Source organism: Notothenia rossii (genome assembly GCF_949606895.1).
Source record: "Notothenia rossii genome assembly, chromosome: 12".
Classification (NCBI taxonomy): domain Eukaryota; kingdom Metazoa; phylum Chordata; class Actinopteri; order Perciformes; family Nototheniidae; genus Notothenia; species Notothenia rossii.
Genome location: NC_136911.1, coordinates 17,207,210 through 17,225,904, shown reverse-complemented (window position 1 = coordinate 17,225,904; position 18,695 = coordinate 17,207,210). Strand labels below are relative to the sequence as shown.

Genomic DNA, 18,695 nt, shown 5'->3' with positions numbered 1-18,695 from the left:
ATGGTATCTCATGTCTTTAGGTATTTATTTAATTAAGAAGGATTTTATTGGAAGTTTTCACCCAATATTCCACCAGTGTTCCCCGAGCCTTTTCTTTATCTACATATCTGTTTGTTATCTACATCTGTGCTAAACTGGGTCAAAGATGAATATTTGTTCTGCAGGAGGCAAACGGGCTGAGTCAGGACAGAAAAAATAAACGTGCTTTTCACCTGGTTAGAGAGAACAGGATCATAAATCTCATCATGAGAGTATTGGGGCAACAGATAGAAAAGACCAATCTGTCATCTTGCTCACAATGCAATTCTGCAGATAATTATCCCAGCTTTATGATCCTAGGTCATTTTTAACATCATTTTTTACCATGCATATAAACAACCGAGCTGTGCATGAAACAAAGATGCATCTAGAAGGAGAGAAAGAACCAAGTGTAATGATTTTAAAGGAGTTTTGCTTGGTGATATTGCAGTAATAATTGGAATATCAAGTGTCAGGGTTTGAATACAGTACGTTCAATTTTCCGATTGTTACATAACTTTATTATCTTTCAAAAAAAGGTAAACTGTAAAATAAAAGACAGAGAAATAGGATATGTAAATAACAGTTGTTAAAATCGAAGAATAAAACATATATTTAGTAAAATATCTCAGCAAACACTGAACTGGTCTACAAGACAATGAAAAATAAAAGTTGCAACATTTTGATGTGTTTAACTCCACTCACATCTCAGAGAAGCCAAATCGACTCATATGTGGTTTTTTCAGCAGGTCAATTTTAAATTATATTGATTTAATCGGTAATTTAGACGTTTTAAAACTGTGAGCCACATGACGTTTCCACAAAAACAGGTTAGTTTGCCCCAAAACATTCATAATGAGATGTATTAACCTGTACTGTATCTCAAAAATAAAATGCAAAAACACCTCTTCCTGATTCAGCCACTTTTATAGAGATTCATCATTTTGTCCACGATACACAAACATAAGAGCAGTGATGAGAGAGTGAAAGCTCCAGATCAGAGTTCAATGAAGAATTTAGTTTAAACCATTTGACTTTCAGAGGTAACTCGAGGTAAAAATGCTCCGACAGAATTAGGCCAGCCAGCTGGAAAACCCTCTCCGAAGAACAGAAACAACAAAGAAACATCCAAGCACCTGCAGAGAATACATTAGTCTGAAGGAGTACATACTATTTGTGCAGATGACAAACGACTGGATGTTTGGGTACAAATACACACATTTACATTCGGTTCATATCAATTTAAATACACAGATATTTTAACCTCATTCAACCTGAATCTTATACCTTTCTTTACATTTCTTATACCTCTCTTTGTTTAATAGTAAGAATTATTATACATTTAATTTAGTTTGCGCTTTTCTAAGCACTCATCGACTTGTCCTTATATCTGTCTTTACATTACATTCTCTTATATTCTTTTTACATTTTATATCTCTCTTTAGATCTCTAATGACTTTTCTTTCTTATACCTCTTATGTCTTAAATCTATAAGTGTATGTATTTCTTTCACTTGTATCTCTTTTATATCTCTTACACAAGTCATTATTTGGCAAAAAATGAGGTATTCATTCAGTTTTTGTTGTTTCTGCAATAATCCAAATCCAATGGAAAAATCCCATTGGCTTTCTGTTGAGGGAACAAGGGGGGTGCTACCTTTAGGGTCCACTACAGAAATATGTCCTTTCTGCACCACTCCAGCTGTTTGAACGTGAGATGAAAGAGTTGAACGACAGGAGAGAGGAACAAAATGCGTATTTGTCTTGCGTGTTCCTCGACTACTCACAGGGTCATTGTACCTGCAGTGTATTGTACGAAACTCATCCTGTCTCCTGTGGATGGAGGCTCTGCCAAACGGCAGATGTTGAATTAGCTTTGATTCATTTAGAAGATGGATGCGTCCATCACATTGTCCCCACACGCCGCCTGATTCTTCCTGATTCAGCAGAGTCCTTCACAGCAGGCGGCGTCTGTCACCAGCTGGACTCAGAGCAGGAGAGGTTGAAACATGGAATCAAATCTGCAGAAACATGGAATAGTCTGCACATTTATCCTCAGCATGGCTGTGTTAGTGCGGGAGATACAGGACCTGGATGGGAGGAAAGAAAGCAAAATAAATGATATCAAACAATAAGATACAGTTATTTTTAGTAAGTAAATAAAGGAGTTGAAAGTTAGGGAAGAGAAAAGTGTACACTGCAAAATATAAGGAGGAGAAGAAGCAAGACAATGTGAAAGATGGAGAAAAACTAAAAGAAACGTTGATATGAAGAGAGATACAAATGATGAAAGACAAGGTAAAAATAAGAGATAAAAGTGTATCATATTGCAAGGAATACAAATAACAACAATTCTATAAAAATGTAAAGAGAATAGAACAGTCTGTAATTTCAACTTTTCTTTCACCTCCATAAATATTTAAAATAAAACATCTTTTTAAAATGGAAAATGGAAGAAAAGGAGAGCGGAGACATTGTATGAAATGAAAAGTAAAACCCTGAAAAAGAGGAGACAGGAAGTGAGACCAAACACACAAACACACCCCACACACTCCAAACACACACACACAAACACACGCACAGCTGCATGGCTTCCCTCCTGACTCCCCTGTCACTGGACCGGTACCACCAGCTCGCTGACACAGCACTGTGTTACTGAATGTGTGTGTTTTACTTTCTCCGTGCGCGTGCTGTCAGCCAGCTGCAAGTAGGCCAAAACTGACTAAACACTGCAGGCAGACACCAGGTGTGTGTGTGTGTGTGTGTGTGTGTGTGTGTGTGTGTGTGTGTGTGTGTGTGTGTGTGTGTGTGTGTGTGTGTGTGTGTGTGTGTGTGTGTGTGTGTGTGTGTGTGTGTGTGTGTGTGTGTGTGTGTGTGTGTGTGTGTGTGTGTGTGTGTGTGTGTGTGTGTGTGTGTGTGTGTGTGTGTGTGTGTGTTTGCGCGCATGGGGACGAAGTGACCATCTGGAAGTTGTAGTGGCGTCTTCAACTCGGGGTGTAAATGTATGCAGGAGTCATGGTTTGCTGAGAATGTTTGTATAGTAGATTATTTAAATGTTTTAAAATAAATAAATTAAAGTGAAAAAAGACAGACAAATCCTCCTGCTGGGGAAACGCATTTTCACTCAAAATATGACGCACTTAGTACGCTGCTAATGTCTGCATATCCGTATGGATAGAGCTGCTGTTTTAGCTGTGAAGGATTGTGTCTCTGTGTGTGTGTGTGTGTGTGTGTGTGTGTGTGTGTGTGTGTGTGTGTGTGTGTGTGTGTGTGTGTGTGTGTGTGTGTGTGTGTGTGTGTGTGTGTGTGTGTGTGTGTGTGTGTGTGTGTGTGTTCATGCTGTGATTACAAAGCACAAACAGCAGCGGGCCTCCCTCCGGCTGTCAGGAAGAATGAGTGTGTACAGTATGTTGGGATGAATGGAGACTCTAATTCAAACTCGCTAATAATTCATCACAGTTATCAAGGTCATCCGGGGCAGGACATCTAACGAGTCGCAGACTTCCTGATTTTACCTGAGTGTCGAGTGCTTCTTATAAGGGACTACAAGAGGGACACAATTAATTATGCAATGAGTGTATATAGCAGAGAGTTAGAGGTGAGCATAAGCACCTGAGTTTTAAAGGAGTACTTTAAAGGCGAATGAAAGATGAAAACATTCCGTTTTTATTCCTTAAATATTTATTGTCATTTAATATTGTAACATTTGCAAAATAGTTTTAACTTCAAGTTGTTTTATATAAATATTAGTTGTCTTTTTTTTCATTGATCAAACAGCCCCTTTTTATTTTACATTTTTTATTCAATTTTCGATTTATTAATTTAAAACAATAGGTTGTCAATAATTTGGCACAATTTTCATTAACATAATAAATGAAACCCTATTATCATGCTCACAGTTGGGCCACGAAAATGCAGGAGTTAAATCACGAGAACACAATCGGTCTTATTGTCCAGACATGAAATACTCATTATTTTGCTGTTATCTCCATTCACACACATACACACGCACGCACACATATGCACACACACGGTTATCTGCACACACACGGTTATATGCACACACACGGTTATATGCACATACCTGCAGTGTACCTCACTTATAAAGACACATCGTTATCCAACATGCATGCAGAGAAAAAAGTGTACATTTTGCAAGCCAATGTAAAAATCCACAGATTGTGTAGCACACACATACAAACACATTACACACACACACACACACACACACACACACACACACACACACACACACACACACACACACACACACACACACACACACACACACACACACACACAGACACACACACACACACACACACACACACACACACACACACACACACACACACACACACATCTGTTCTGACAGCGGGCGTTAGATTATCCGCCCCATTGGTCCTCTAAATGCCAGCTCATTGGTTAATGTTGTGAAGCTGCATGACACGCGATAGAGAGGGAAAATGTATGTGTGTGTGTGTGTGTGTGTGTGTGTTTCTGCCTCAGTGGGCTCAGTGTTGCCTGCAGCAGCCGCTCTGACTTCCTGAAGGTCTCAGGTGCGACTCCCAGAGTTCCCTTGAGCAACACGCTCTGCCGCTCACTTTGTCACTTCATCAGAAATTACTTTTTCCTAAAAACATCTAAAATAATCCTTCACAGAAAGGAGTTTACAGGTTGACTTAAATATTGCATGCATAAACAGAAAGTCATATATAATTGTTAACATTGCGTTTAAGTTTTAGAATATTGTTTGCTGAAATAATGTATCGTTCTATAATAATATAAATATTATTTCGGAAAACACCAAAAGAAATAAAAGGATCTTCCAATGATTTTGATGATACTTTTTTGAATGCTACAGTGGATTAACTTGGATTTCATATATTTGAGATACTTGTATACTAATGTTAGTGTTTTTGTGGATATGTTAGGCGTAAAGTGCTTTAGCGGAGGGTCAAATGCAATCATCTGGTAGGAGGGGGGAGGGGGTGGGGGCATTTCCTGATCGATCCTGGATCAATGTGGCACCGAAAACAACGAGCGCCCCTAAAAGGGGGCCGCTTCCCCAACAGCTGATGTGATCAGTCGTTCAATAATAGGTTATTGTTGAAGAAGTGTTTATTACTGCAGAGGGGGATTCCTTACACACACACACACACACACACACACACACACACACACACACACACACACACACACACACACACACACACACACACACACACACACACTGATAATAGCACTGCAGTGGGCTGATTGAGTGTCGGATTACCTTTCGCTTGTTTTCATTGGATTACAGGCCCATTAGTATCCATGGCAACAGAACGCTGGTAATCAGACTCTTAATTAGAGAAGCTGCAATCAGAGAACACACACACAGGAAACACACACTGCACTCTGAATGTGAGTTAGTCACTTCTTGTTGACTAATATCTGCCGTGATGGAAGCCCAGGGAGACTTCATTCAAATGATAATCTTACTTGAAAATAAAAATGTATATAGTATTATAATATTAAGATATAGTCTTCTTCTTATCTTTGTCAAATGCTTTTTTGTTTTTCAATTGGTTAGATAATTCCAGTTTGAATTGTATTTGTAACTAAAATAATGAGATTTAAATGTTCAATTGTCATTTAAAAATGTAAAATTGCCAAAAGGTTTTGTCTGAAATTAAATTTCTAATTTCCATTTTCATGTTAAAATTATTAGAAAATTGTGACTTAAATAATGCTGGGAAATCAGGAAACATTTTCACAAATATCAATTTCATATCTTAATTCAAATGGATTGCATAGTAGTAAGTACTAGTATTTAACAATATATATCTTAGACTTAGATGTTTCAGATTTATAGTTGGTACAGGTTTTAATGAATGTATTTATCTGTTTACAGTGCGGCCGAACCAACTATCACATAAATGCTGAACAAAAAAGAATAACAAGTTGTATTTTTCTCAATAAATAGGGAATGCACGTCTTATTCTATGGGTAACATACATCCTCTTTGAGATACTCCGCTGCCATCAGGCCTTGCTTGACTGCAGAAGTGTTCCCGGTGTCAGGTTGCGTTTTTTCATCCCCTCTTAGACACAATGATTGAATTTAGACATTTTCGCAGCAAGCTTTTAGTGACACAGACAAAGAGCAGCGATAAGAGCAGCGACAGAAATCTGATAGTTGTTATCAGCAATTTCTGGAACCAAAAACCTTTGATGACGTCTGTTTCAGAACCATTAGACGCTCTCTGCTTGAAGAAATCATATACAAAGTTATACACATGTAAATACATTCCTTTTATTTTTCATTTAAATCGTTGCAAAGGGCAGCACACAAAAACAGAGACAGTGAAATATAATACTACAAAACTTCCTTACAAAACCTCATTCTGATTAGAATAGCAACTTGTAAAGAGTTCAAATGTCTTTTCACATTTGAATGGACCAATATCAGAAAACCGGCCCAAATGTAAGGTTTTTAAATTAATATTTGTGGCTATTTATCCCACATTTTAACCTCCTGACGCCTGTTTTTTTCTCTAATTACTGGAGTTTTGAATTGCGTCTCAGATTCTCCGAAGTTATCAAAGATACCAAATATGTGATTCTGCGGTTTAGAAAATGTGTCTAATAAAGACTCTTAAGTCAAGGAAACACACACACTGAGGAAAACAGCAGCTTCACAAAATAGTTATGCAAGACAAAAAGCCTCCCCAGCTAGACATTTTTGGTTCTAAAAACATTCTGAGAATGTTAGTCATTGTTCTAGGAAGGTTTTCAGCGGGAAGTTTTTGTTTGGTTCCCAGAATGTTCTTCTGAAAGGTAGGAAAACGCTCTCTAAAAACATTCTCAAAATGTTTGGTGATAACCTTCTTAAACTGTTTTTGAAAACATTGTTAGTACATTATGCCCTACTATTCTTAAAACGTTTTCAGCAGAAGCTTTTATTTTGGTTCCCAGAATGTTCTTCTGAAAGGTAGGAAAACGTTCTTTAAAAACATTCTTAAAATGTTTTTGATAACATTGTTAGAACATTATGCCCTACTGTTCCTAAAACATTTTCAGCTGCAAGTTAGATTTGTTATGTTGCCAGAATGTTATTATTTTAGAGAATGATAACATAATTTATGTTAAAGAAATTATGCAAATGTTCTATGGTAACCATTTACTAAAATATGTTTACATTATTTGAACATAAAGACATAATATTCCTGCAATTGTTCAACTCAAAATTCCTGGGTAAGTGGACTGACCACTGTGATCATTAGGATGATTATGATGGTTTACTTAACTATTGGAATTTGACTATTAACACATGTAAAAGGATGACACGGAATCAGCTGGTGAAAGTAACATTTGTTTATTAGAAAAGGGGAGCTGGGAGTGGAGGTTGGTTATGGCGGCAGTGGGAAACAGTTGTTCCAGGGTGGGTAGAGAGGCCTGGCTGGTCTTGGGAGTGTGGAAGGCCTTGGATTCCTCCTGGGAGAGACACAAAAATCAGTGTGAGGCAAAAGCAGGCAAAGTTGTCAAAGAATATGCTGGTAAAAAGCTAGAGCGGCACGCAACAAACCGTTCATGGCAACAATCCGGCAGGGAATGAGTGCAGGCTGCAGGCTTTCATAGTGTGGCTGACGAGCAGGTTACAGGTGTGGTTGATTGGAGATTGCTCCCAGCCGTGTAGAGCATACCAGCAGGCAGAGAGAGAGACACACAGTAGAAAGAAACACATCCAAACACTAACAGGGGTTTCAGGGACGGGCAGTGATAGTCGGTCCGTTCTTCTATATGTCTTTCTTTGGTTTTCTAAGTGTTATTCGATCCATGTGACCATAGAGATACGTCTGTGCATAAACAAAAAAACCACTTGGGGTACAATGTTCGAACAATGTTATCACCAAACATTTTAAGAATGTTTTTAGAGAACGTTATCCTACCTTTCAGAAATACATTCTAGGATCCAAAATAAAACTTCTCGATGAAACCATTCCTAGAACAATGAATGGTAACATTCTCAAAATGTTTTTAGAACCAACAATGTCTAGCTGGGAACTCAGACATGCCTACGCAAACATGCAATATCATGAATTACGTGCTTGTTTTTTTCTAAAAAAGGAAAATGTGGTGACATCAGATTTCTTTTAAACATCCTTTTCAAACAAATGCAAAAACTTTGTTTTTTAAAGCGCTCTACAAATAAATCTGACGTTGACCATGACCCTGTTAATATTTCGCATCACAGGAACATTTTATAAAAAAATAATAACCTCCTGAAAACATTATCCAAATGTTGCTTCCAAAATGTTCTTCTTTGGTTATCATGTAACATTGAGGGAACGTTCTATAAAAGAACATCTTTAATGTGTTACCCCAACAACGCCCAAAACACATCTTTAGAATGTTGGAGGCAAAACATTCCACCTTTGTTGACTTATCACATTAAAGGAACATTTTATAAAACACTTTCTGTCATCTCAGGCCTCAATAACATCCTGAAAACCTTTTCAGAATGTTGCTTGGAGAATGTTCTTTATTTGTTATCATGTAACATTGAGGGAACGTTTTATATAGAATATCTTTAATGTGTTACCCAACAACGTCCAAAACACGTCCTTAGAATGTTGCAGGCAAAACGTTCCACCTTTGTTAACATATCACATTAAAGGCCTCAATAACATCCTCAAAACATCCTCTGAATGTTGCAGTTAAAACGTTATGTCTTAGTTAACCTTAAACCTTATAGGAACATTATTTGAACAAATAAATATCCTAAAAAGGTTCTTTGAACATCAGATTAAAACGTTTCTTTAAAACCTTGTTAGAACCAATAGGTAACATTAGCCAAAGTTGTGAGAATGTTCCCCGCTAGCTGGGATGTATTTATTATAAACCTTAGTCTTTAACATCTATCACTGTGTATATCACCATTCAAAAGTATTTTAAAAGTTGAACAAACCCCACACAGCTCTGTGAAATGTTGACTTTATTTAATAATTTCAGTAAAAACTAACGTTCATATTTCTCTTTTTGATTATAATAATGATGAACGTTCAAAACAAAGCACTTTGGCAACTTACCACATACGTTTTAAAATGCTTAATAAGCACCGTAACTTTCATGATATCATTTCTCCGTCATAATCGGTTGTTTCCGTGAATGGCCGACTGTTGTGTGATGGCAAATGCTGCGGTTGCAAGGCATTGTGGGGCAGCATTTTCTCCTCTCCTTTCGGTAAGGGAGGTTCAGTGGTTCCTAAGCTAAAGGAGGTTATAAAGGAAGTTTGAAACCTCCTTTCCTATCATGTAGAGAATTTGAACGGCACTTATTATTAAGATGTATGCGCTCATACATCTTAAGAAAGTTATCACCAAAAATGTTAAGAATGTTTTTAGAGAACTTTCTGGGAACCAAACTAAAACTTCTCGCTGAAAACTTTTTAAGAACAGTAGGGCATAATGTTCTAACAATGTTATCAACCACATCTTAAGAAGGTTATCAAAAACATCTTAAGAAGGTCATCAAAAACATTTCAAGAAGGTTATTACCAAGCATTTCAAGAATGTTTTTAAAGAACGTTATCCTACCTTTCAGAAGAACATTCTGGGAACCAAAATAAAACGCCCCGCTGAAAACATTCCTAAAACAACTAATGGTAACAAACATTTTTAGCTGGGAACTCACACATGCCACCGCAAACATGCAATATCTGCTTACAGCTTATCATGAATTACGTGCTTGTTTTTTTTTGTTCAAAAGGAAAATATGGTGACATCCAAAATGTTTTAAAACATCCTTTTCAAACAAATACAACAAGTTTGTTTTTTAAAGCGCTCTAGAAATAAATCTGACGTTGACCATGACCGTGTTAATATTTGCCATAGCAGCAACGTTTTATAAAAAAAGAATAACATCCTGAAAACATTTTCAGAATGTTTCTTGGAGAATTTTCTTCAATTGTTATCATGTAACATTGAGGGAACGTTTTATAAAGAACATCTTTAATGTGTATAAATATTTGTTTTAGTGACCATTTTACAATGGGTTTTCTGAAAGATGTTGCTCTTCTTTTATAACATGTCCAAAACACGTCCTTCAAATGTTGCAGGCAAAACGTTCCACCTTTAACATATCACATGAAAGGCATCAATAACATCCTCAAAACATCCTCTGAATGTTGCAGTTAAAACGTTATGTCTTAGTTAACCTTAAAGCTTATAGGAACATTATTTGAACAAATAAATATCCTAAAAAGGTTCTTTGAACATCAGATTAAAACGTTTCTTTAAAACCTTGTTAGAACCAATAGGTAACGTTAGCCAAAGTTGTGAGAACGTTCCCCGCTAGCTGGGTCTGCACACACATGCACGCACACACACACACACACACACACACACACACACACACACACACACACACACACACACACACACACACACACACACACACACACACACACACACACACTGGACATAATGCTTGTTTGCATGTTTGCAGGATAGATGGAGCACTTTCTGCTCCGGGTCATCTGCAGGACAACAAAGCAGACATGACCCTCCGTATGTGCTGCACTGCTAATAGCAGCGAGCCCTTGAGCAAGCCACACGCTTCTTTCTCATATTATTTAACTGTGCAAGAGAAATGAATGCATGGAATTATTATTTGGGTTAGGGTTAGACATGTGAATATTGTCCATCAGAGTTCATTGTCTTCATTAACTATCTTTAGTTTGACATTTTTAGTTTAGGATTGTCACCTATGTCTCTCTCTCTTTGTGTGTGTGTGTGTGTGTGTGTGTGTGTGTGTGTGTGTGTGTGTGTGTGTGTGTGTGTGTGTGTGTGTGTGTGTGTGTGTGTGTGTGTGTGTGTGTGTGTGTGTGTGTGTGTGTGTGTGTGTGTGTGTGTGTGTGTGTGTGTGTGTGTGTGTGTGTGTGTGTGTGTGTGTGTGTGTGTGTGTGTGTGTGTGTGTGTGTGCCTGTGTGTGCAGTCTGTACGTCCAGGTTCAGGTGCTGTGACGTGGATACAAGTGGGGGCTCGGGGCAAAACTGGTGGAGGCTGAGGAAGACGTGTTTTCAGATCGTAGAGCACAGCTGGTTCGAATCCTTCATCATCTTCATGATCCTGCTGAGCTCCGGAGCCCTGGTGAAGAAAACACACACACACACACACACACACACACACACACACACACACACACACACACACACAAGCACACGGAGACACACACACACAAGTACACAGAGACACACACAACTCACAAGACAGAGCGAAAGAGACAGACACACATGCAGACATATTTAATCATAAACTTAATACCGTACTACTGAAGTCTACTATATACCACTGTACTTTATTTTAAACTACCTATAGAAAGTACTTTAGTGTTCTTTATACTACTTCAGTTTACTTTATACTCACTGTAAGGGTTATGCATGCTCTTATTATTGTTGACACTTGATACTTTCTGTCATTTCCCTCATCTAACAATCGTCCTTGCAAGAAATGACTCTTTGACGGCATTCCAAATGTAAAAGTAACACCCCTGCTGTGTTTAGGCCTTTGAGGACATCTACATCGAGCAGAGGAAGGTGGTGAAGGTGGTGCTGGAGTACTCTGATAAGATCTTCACCTACATCTTTATTCTGGAGATGCTCCTCAAGTGGCTCGCTTACGGCTTCAAGAAATACTTCACCAACTACTGGTGCTGGCTGGACTTCCTCATCGTAGACGTGAGTCCATCTTCTAGTTATCAATGCATTAAATGATCTGTCCTTTGAAAAATAAAATGTGATGATTCAACAGGGATGGTGAAGAAAGTAATGGCAAACTTAATAACAATTCTACTTTAATATACGGTCATTTACTTTACTTTACTGCAGTTTACCTGAGTTTCAGTCATTCATTTGATTAAATTGCCCTCTTATGCTTTTTGGGGGTTTTCCCTTTACTGTAGTATGTTGTATGGGTTTGTGTGCATGTAAATGGTCTGCAAAGGTTAAAATCCCAAAGAGACAAGTGTGTTGACTTGGGCAGTGTGTGTTACAGTCGTTTTTCCTGAAGCCTTGAATCTTGCTTCACTGAAATAAAGCATCTCTATAAATAAAATGAGCGAGAGACATAGACAGACAAAGAAAGAGAGAAACAGCTTCAGGGCAGAAAATCAACCGTGGCTTTTTAACCTCCGCATACGCACACACAGCGATAAGTATATCTGGACTCACACACAGACACACTCTCTCTTTCACTTTTCTGTGCCGGATTATGTGTTGGTAGAGCGACACACACACACACACTTTAGAAACACACCATGCGTATGAAAGCTTTGTGTCTTTCTCTGGGTTTCTGTCTGTTTTCCGCCTGGCCGTCCTCAGAAATGTTGTGGCGTTTTTATTTGACTGCAGTGGCCTGAAGAGACAGATGAGTTGAGTCACGGAGGTTTGAATATGAATATCTGAGACAAAAAACAGAGCAGAGTGATATTAATAGAGACTGAAAGACTGCATTCAACAGTTTCCAAGCCACTACATTTCAAACTAAATGAACAATTGTAAATTCTTCACAACAAAAAACTCAAAATTGGATGATTTTTATAATGTTTTGTTGTATGAGGTTTGGCCTAGTTTTTTTAAAATACAGGAATTTATTCTTTTATACATTACCTTGAAAAATACCATATTACCGATACAGATAGCTTTTTATATCTTATATGTTATACTGATGTTTATTAGCATATTATCCCTATCAAATAAATAAATGTATTTATAACAAATGACCAAATCCAATGGAAGTTAATAATATGTATAAAGGTGATAAGCAGTCAGGATTAGGACATTAGTATTGAAACAACTTTAAGTATTCAGAAATAATATCCAAAAAATGAAATTTTTGAAAACACTATTTAAGAGAAGACTAAAAAAATGACAGGATAGAATTAGAAGAATTATACATCTTATTATATGTTTGATTACAAGCCTTAGTTTTTTCTAATCTGCTCCTGTTATCATTTGCATTTTCTTTCATTATCTTGATAAATTCAACATTTCCGCAGCATAAATTTCAATCAACAAAATGTCATACTCCCCACTCAAAAACAGTTTTTCATCCATTCCAATCATGTCTAATCAGTTTTTTTGCTCAGTGTCATTGAAACTCAACACTGTCTGTGTGGAGTGAGGGAGGTCTTACAGAATTGATGGTCATATTTAAGGAAGTCCAGGACGCTAAAACACAAATGAAATGTTCTGTGCTTTGGTGGTGGGTACTGTTTAAATGTGTTACTGTAGATCTCAGTGTTGGGTCTGCTGGCTCAGTTTCTGTCTTTGGACCACCTCTCCACCATGCGGGTGCTGAGGACCCTCAGGGCCCTGCGTCCTCTCCGGGCCGCGTCCCGCCTCGCTGGTATCAGGGTAAGCTCCACCCGCCTCTTGCTGCCCGGGCGGGAAAATCTAGCTCTCAAGTGGTCGGGCTGAGCAGGCTGGAGACTTAACTTTGACCTAAACTTCCAGTTTACCTGCTGCTGGAGAATAAACCTATTTTCAGATTCATTTTATGTAGGTGTTTGGGGCTTTGTTGCAGTCTCATATTTACAATTGTAACTTAGTTTTGATTTGGTTCTAGTGCAATCATTTTGAAACATTTCCTCAATAGCACCTAAATTAAAAAAAAGTCTTCTGGTGACTGGGTTGAAATGTTTCTCCAACTCAAAGCTTTACATTTAACATATTTAGAAAGTTGATGCAATCATGTTGAAACATTTCCTGAAAAACACCTTAATCACAACTCCATTCATGCAATCACATAATGCTGCATGAGTAACACTTATTTTGCAAAGAAAAACAGTTTGTCCTTACATCCAAAACAGGGTTAAAATGTCAGTGGCTCTAAATACTTTTTAATTTGTGTAATTTCTCACCGAAAAACAAAGTAATCATCCCTTTCTTTTACAAAGTTTGAATAAATTCGCTTTATTTGGACGTCAAAGAGGAATATTAACACATTTGTCCAATTTCTTTGTCTACACAGCTTCAATTTCCCCCTTTTTTTCACAGGTCATACCTCAATTTGTCATTAAAAAGGAGACTAACTCTATTTATTCCCTTTCCCGCAGGAGTTGGCTGATATTAAATCTAACACACGTTTTCTCCTCAAATCCACAGCTCTGTCTTCCTCTCTGTCTTTATGTGTCTATCCGCTCTACCTTTATTCCCCCTATCTCTCTTCTGCAGGTGTCGTTGGTCAGTATGGTGGCCAACACTTTGGGTTACTCAGATTTTGCCGCCATCAAGTCCCTGCGGACGCTGCGCGCGCTGCGGCCCCTCAGAGCCCTCTCCAGATTTGAAGGCATGAGGGTAAGAGTCAGTATTAATAAAACTAAGACACCTGGGCGTCCATTAATGCAAGAAAAGTATAAATATCACACATATCCTGCAAAATGTTAGGTAAAATGTTGTTTGAGTATATAAAGTATAAAAATATAAGATTATTTGATCATTATGCGATATCTCATACATTAATGTACAAGCAAGATTTTACTGTTGTATGTGGTTAAGGTGGAGCTTCTTTCATTATGGATTCATCTAAAACAACTGTTTAATCTGTGAAATGGTGAAAGATTTGTCCAAACTTCCGCGTTATAACACATTTCTTAAAAAATGTGTACATTATTATTCATTATTCAATGGACAGGCTGCAAAGATTATTTAAATGAAAAATGGTTTCACATTCATTTTCTGATACCCAGGTGTGAGTTTTATCCTCTATCATCTCATCCGTAGTGTCATTGTTTCCTTCTCTCTGATTGGCTCATCTCGTTTCTTCCTGTCAGTGTTTCCGAGCTTCTTCTGCAGCTTCCTCTCTTTCAGAATAACCAGTATTTCATATTTGAATGCCTCAAAGAAGGCAATCTTCTCTGTTTGTTTCTGTCTCATCCATCAGTATTACTATATCTCAGAGTCAGTGTCCTGCAGGAAATGTACTGTTGATACATTGACATGATACTATTTGTGAATATTTGTATATTTCTTAACTTTTTATATTTTATTTTGTGTGTCATGTATATAATGTTGCAAGCCCAGAGTATTTACTGCACCTCTGATAAAAACAAATAACCTATGTTCCTTTATAGTTTACACTTGGATTCAAAGTTTAAAAATATCATTTGATTACAAAATGACGGTTAGTTTGAACTGCACCAGTACAAAGTATAAGTTGAAGCTAAGAGGTGAAATGTGAAAGGTGTGCAGGACGCTGACTCTGTGTTGCATGCTGGGAAATAAGTCTGAGCTTCCACTCTCCCATGATCGTGTCCTCTCCTCTTTGTTCGGTTAATACGATTAGCTTTGGTGTCATTTTGCAAAATGCTGTACTGCTCACTCAGCAGGGGATTCTGGGTAGAAGCAGTGCATTGTGGGCACAGTAAGGAGGTCTGGGGTGGCCGGTCGACTTTATTTTGTGGTGTTTAGTAACGACATTAGCTGACTCAGCTCTCACTCTGAGCAGACAGAAGAAGAGGAAGATTATTTCTCCCCAAAAATACAATAATATTAAAAAGAAAGTTTGTTCAGATTTGACCGAGCAAGGGAAGAGATCGAGTCCCTCAATATATAAATGTTGCATTGGAGCAGCTTTATGCAGTATTCCTTGCATAATTTTGTTTTATTTAGAGATAATATTGTATTATTAAATAAAACAATACATTAATAAATACATAACAAATAGAGTCGAGGAAGAAAGAAAAATATCTACATTTCAAATAAATGTTTTTATGTCTGAATAATGTCAGAACAATAAGGTATGCTCCCAAGCTTTAGTTACAATTTAAAATCTGACATTCCAACTTTAAAGCTTGTATAAAATCAACCTCAAAGACATAAATCAGAAAACACATTACTCTCCAACCTGACTCCGCCCTACTACATCACTTCTTTAAAATGTTTTGCTACATATTGGACATATTGTTTCAGCTGCACTTTACAATTTGATGTGTTTTATGTGCAATCATCTCAAATAGTCAGTTTGTGTGAGACAGTGTCTTGTGTGTGTGACGGTGTTTTTGGCCCGCAGGTGGTGGTGAACGCTCTGATCGGGGCGATCCCCTCCATCATGAACGTGCTGCTCGTCTGCCTCATCTTCTGGCTCATCTTTAGCATCATGGGCGTCAACCTGTTCGCCGGCAAGTTCGGACGCTGCGTCAACCGCACGGGTCACATCTACGAGTCGGCCTTCATCAACAACAAGTCCGAGTGCGAGGCGCTCAACGACACCTCGCTCTACTACTGGACCAAGGTCAAGGTCAACTTCGACAACGTGGGGGCGGGGTACCTGGCGCTGCTGCAAGTGGTGAGGAAATGTGATTTATAGCTCTTTATCATGTCGCTGAAGCTTTTATCCAAAGCGCCTAACAACAGTAAACCATGAAGAAACAAAAGAACAGCAAGATTTTGGCAAGAACGTTCGCTTTTAATCAGTCCAACCGTTTAATTTATTTTAAGATTTCAATTTTTCTTCTGTGTTGTGGAAAAAAAGTAAATATTATTTTCATATTTATATTTAATATGACTTTTTCCTCATTTTTCCAAAGCAAGTTTTTACTTATCCGCGGGCATATATGACAACGTAATGGTGAGAGTTTAGTATTTCCAGTTTACTTTTAACTTTATACTAAACAATATGTAAAAGTTAGATATTGTACTTGTAAAGTAAAAACCGTGTATCTCCAGATTTGTTCATTTTGATTTTGTTGCAAAATCGAGTTATTTTAATTAGACTAAATATCTCATAATACATAATATAATCAAAGAAAATAGAAAACTAATTTTCATTCGCTGCATTTTAAGTTGCGTTCAGGCACTCTAATCATCTGCAGGGCTTAATTTGCAGCGTGGGCTGAGACTGAAACACATACATGAACACTGCTGAACACACTGTTCTCTTGAACACACCTCATGTACTGTTCTGAAGCACTTGTACTTTACCAGAGTATTTCCATTTCCTGTGTCTTCAATCTTCTATTACTGTACTTCTACTCGACTACATCTCAAAGGTCAATATTGTAGTTTTGACTGCACTAGTTATTTTTCAGATTGAGATCATTAATACAAAATAAAAATAATTAGTGAATACAATAAAGTTAGCCATTACTATACAAGTAATTAAAATGAGGTCAACCTATTATTTGATATTCTGGTATTCCCCAAAAAAAGAAATAATTTTAGCAATAATAAAAATAACAATAATAATGCAAAAATAACCATGATGTACTTACATAACATTTATAAAGGCATGCCTTTTACTGAGTATTGCTACACTATACTTCTTATACTTAAAGGTGACCTATCATGCAAAATTCACTTTTGTACGTCTTTTATACATGAATATGTGTCCCCGGTGTTCCAGGGAACTCACCAAGTGTCAGAAAACACAACCCTCTCTATTTTCCTCCATACCCAAATCTCTTAAAAAGGGGGCTGCAACGGATCTGATACAGACTGATCCAGATTTGAACACTTCTGTGACGTCACAGAAGTGGCGCTAAGGCTATTGGGCCAACTCCACCAATCAGGAGGAGACAGCCACGGACATTGCCGTTGGAAAGCGCTGGAGACGCTGTAGTACATATGCCAGGCCTGTAGATGGTGCTGTTCTCACAGAATCAGCCCATGCAAAGACAGTATTCAATAGAGCGAAATGAGGAATGGCTAAAATGCATGATCTGTTTGGTATTTTGAAAAATAAAAAGTATAAATATGCCTTATATAGGTATGGTCCTACACTATATTATTCAAATATAGCATGATAGGTCCACTTTAAGTTTAAAATGTTAGTACTGGCTGCAGATGAAGATAAGTCGGTCGTCCAGAATTATTTAAAAAGCGTCTGTTTGAAATAAAGAGCAGAGAAAACCCTGCTCAACAACTCGAGTTCAAATGAAATCTGAGTGTATCCGTGGGAGGATTGACTTTTCTCCACCCCCCCCCCTCCCCTCTTTTCTTTCCTTCCATCCATTTGCTGTCTTCATCTTAATTTCCCTCCCACACCTGTTCTTATCGCTCTGACTTTTCCACGTCTGTCTCCCTCTCTTTCCCTTTGTCTCCATTTGTCGTGTTAGATTTCAGTTACTTCCTCCGGCTTCTCTCGTCCTTCTTTGTTACATTTTTTATTCCACTTTATGTTTCTAAATTGAACATGTATTTATAAAAGAGAGCATACCCATTAGTTTTCTCTTCCTACGGTATTTTTGATGGGAAGTCATGTAAAATGAAATACAATACAGTTTGAAAGACACTTGCATGTACATATAAATACATTCACTGAAAATATATTGTGAGATAGAGCCACAATGAGTAAATAAACACATTTAATAAATACAAAAATACAATATGCAAAAAGTTATTAATAATAATAATAATAATAATAATAATAATAATAATAGAAAAAAGCAATTATGATTAATTACTCTTTTTTTTAAATCCAAGGAATACCTTTCAAATGTAATAAATAATAAATAAATAAATATGCTTTTGTTTGTATCATGCAGAAGAGAATGCAGGACTTTGACTTCATATTTGGTACTACTTATGGATGTTCACTTAACTTTTTTATGTTTGATCCTTCGTTATTGATCCTCTTTAAAGGTATACTCTGACGTATTGCTTTGCTTGAATTTATTTTCCTTTGTGATTCTCAGT

General features: G+C 37.4%; 1 protein-coding gene and 1 long non-coding RNA gene across 2 annotated transcripts in view; one reads left to right on the top strand and one right to left on the bottom strand.

Annotated features, from left to right (window-relative positions):
- The window catches only part of LOC307026289, a 340,364-nt gene extending 322,693 nt beyond the window's left edge, over positions 1 to 17,671 (bottom strand). The window contains exon 1 of the long non-coding RNA XR_013804375.1: positions 17,341 to 17,671. This is a non-coding gene — a long non-coding RNA (uncharacterized lncRNA). The remainder of the gene's footprint in view (positions 1 to 17,340) is intronic.
- The window catches only part of LOC307026287 (sodium channel protein type 5 subunit alpha-like), a 106,878-nt gene that overhangs the window by 76,478 nt on the left and 11,705 nt on the right, over positions 1 to 18,695 (top strand). The window contains exons 17-20 of the mRNA XM_079661568.1: positions 10,997 to 11,151; positions 11,565 to 11,738; positions 14,235 to 14,357; positions 16,072 to 16,347. Of these exons, the coding sequence (XP_079517694.1) occupies positions 10,997 to 11,151; positions 11,565 to 11,738; positions 14,235 to 14,357; positions 16,072 to 16,347 (728 nt within the window). The remainder of the gene's footprint in view (positions 1 to 10,996; positions 11,152 to 11,564; positions 11,739 to 14,234; positions 14,358 to 16,071; positions 16,348 to 18,695) is intronic.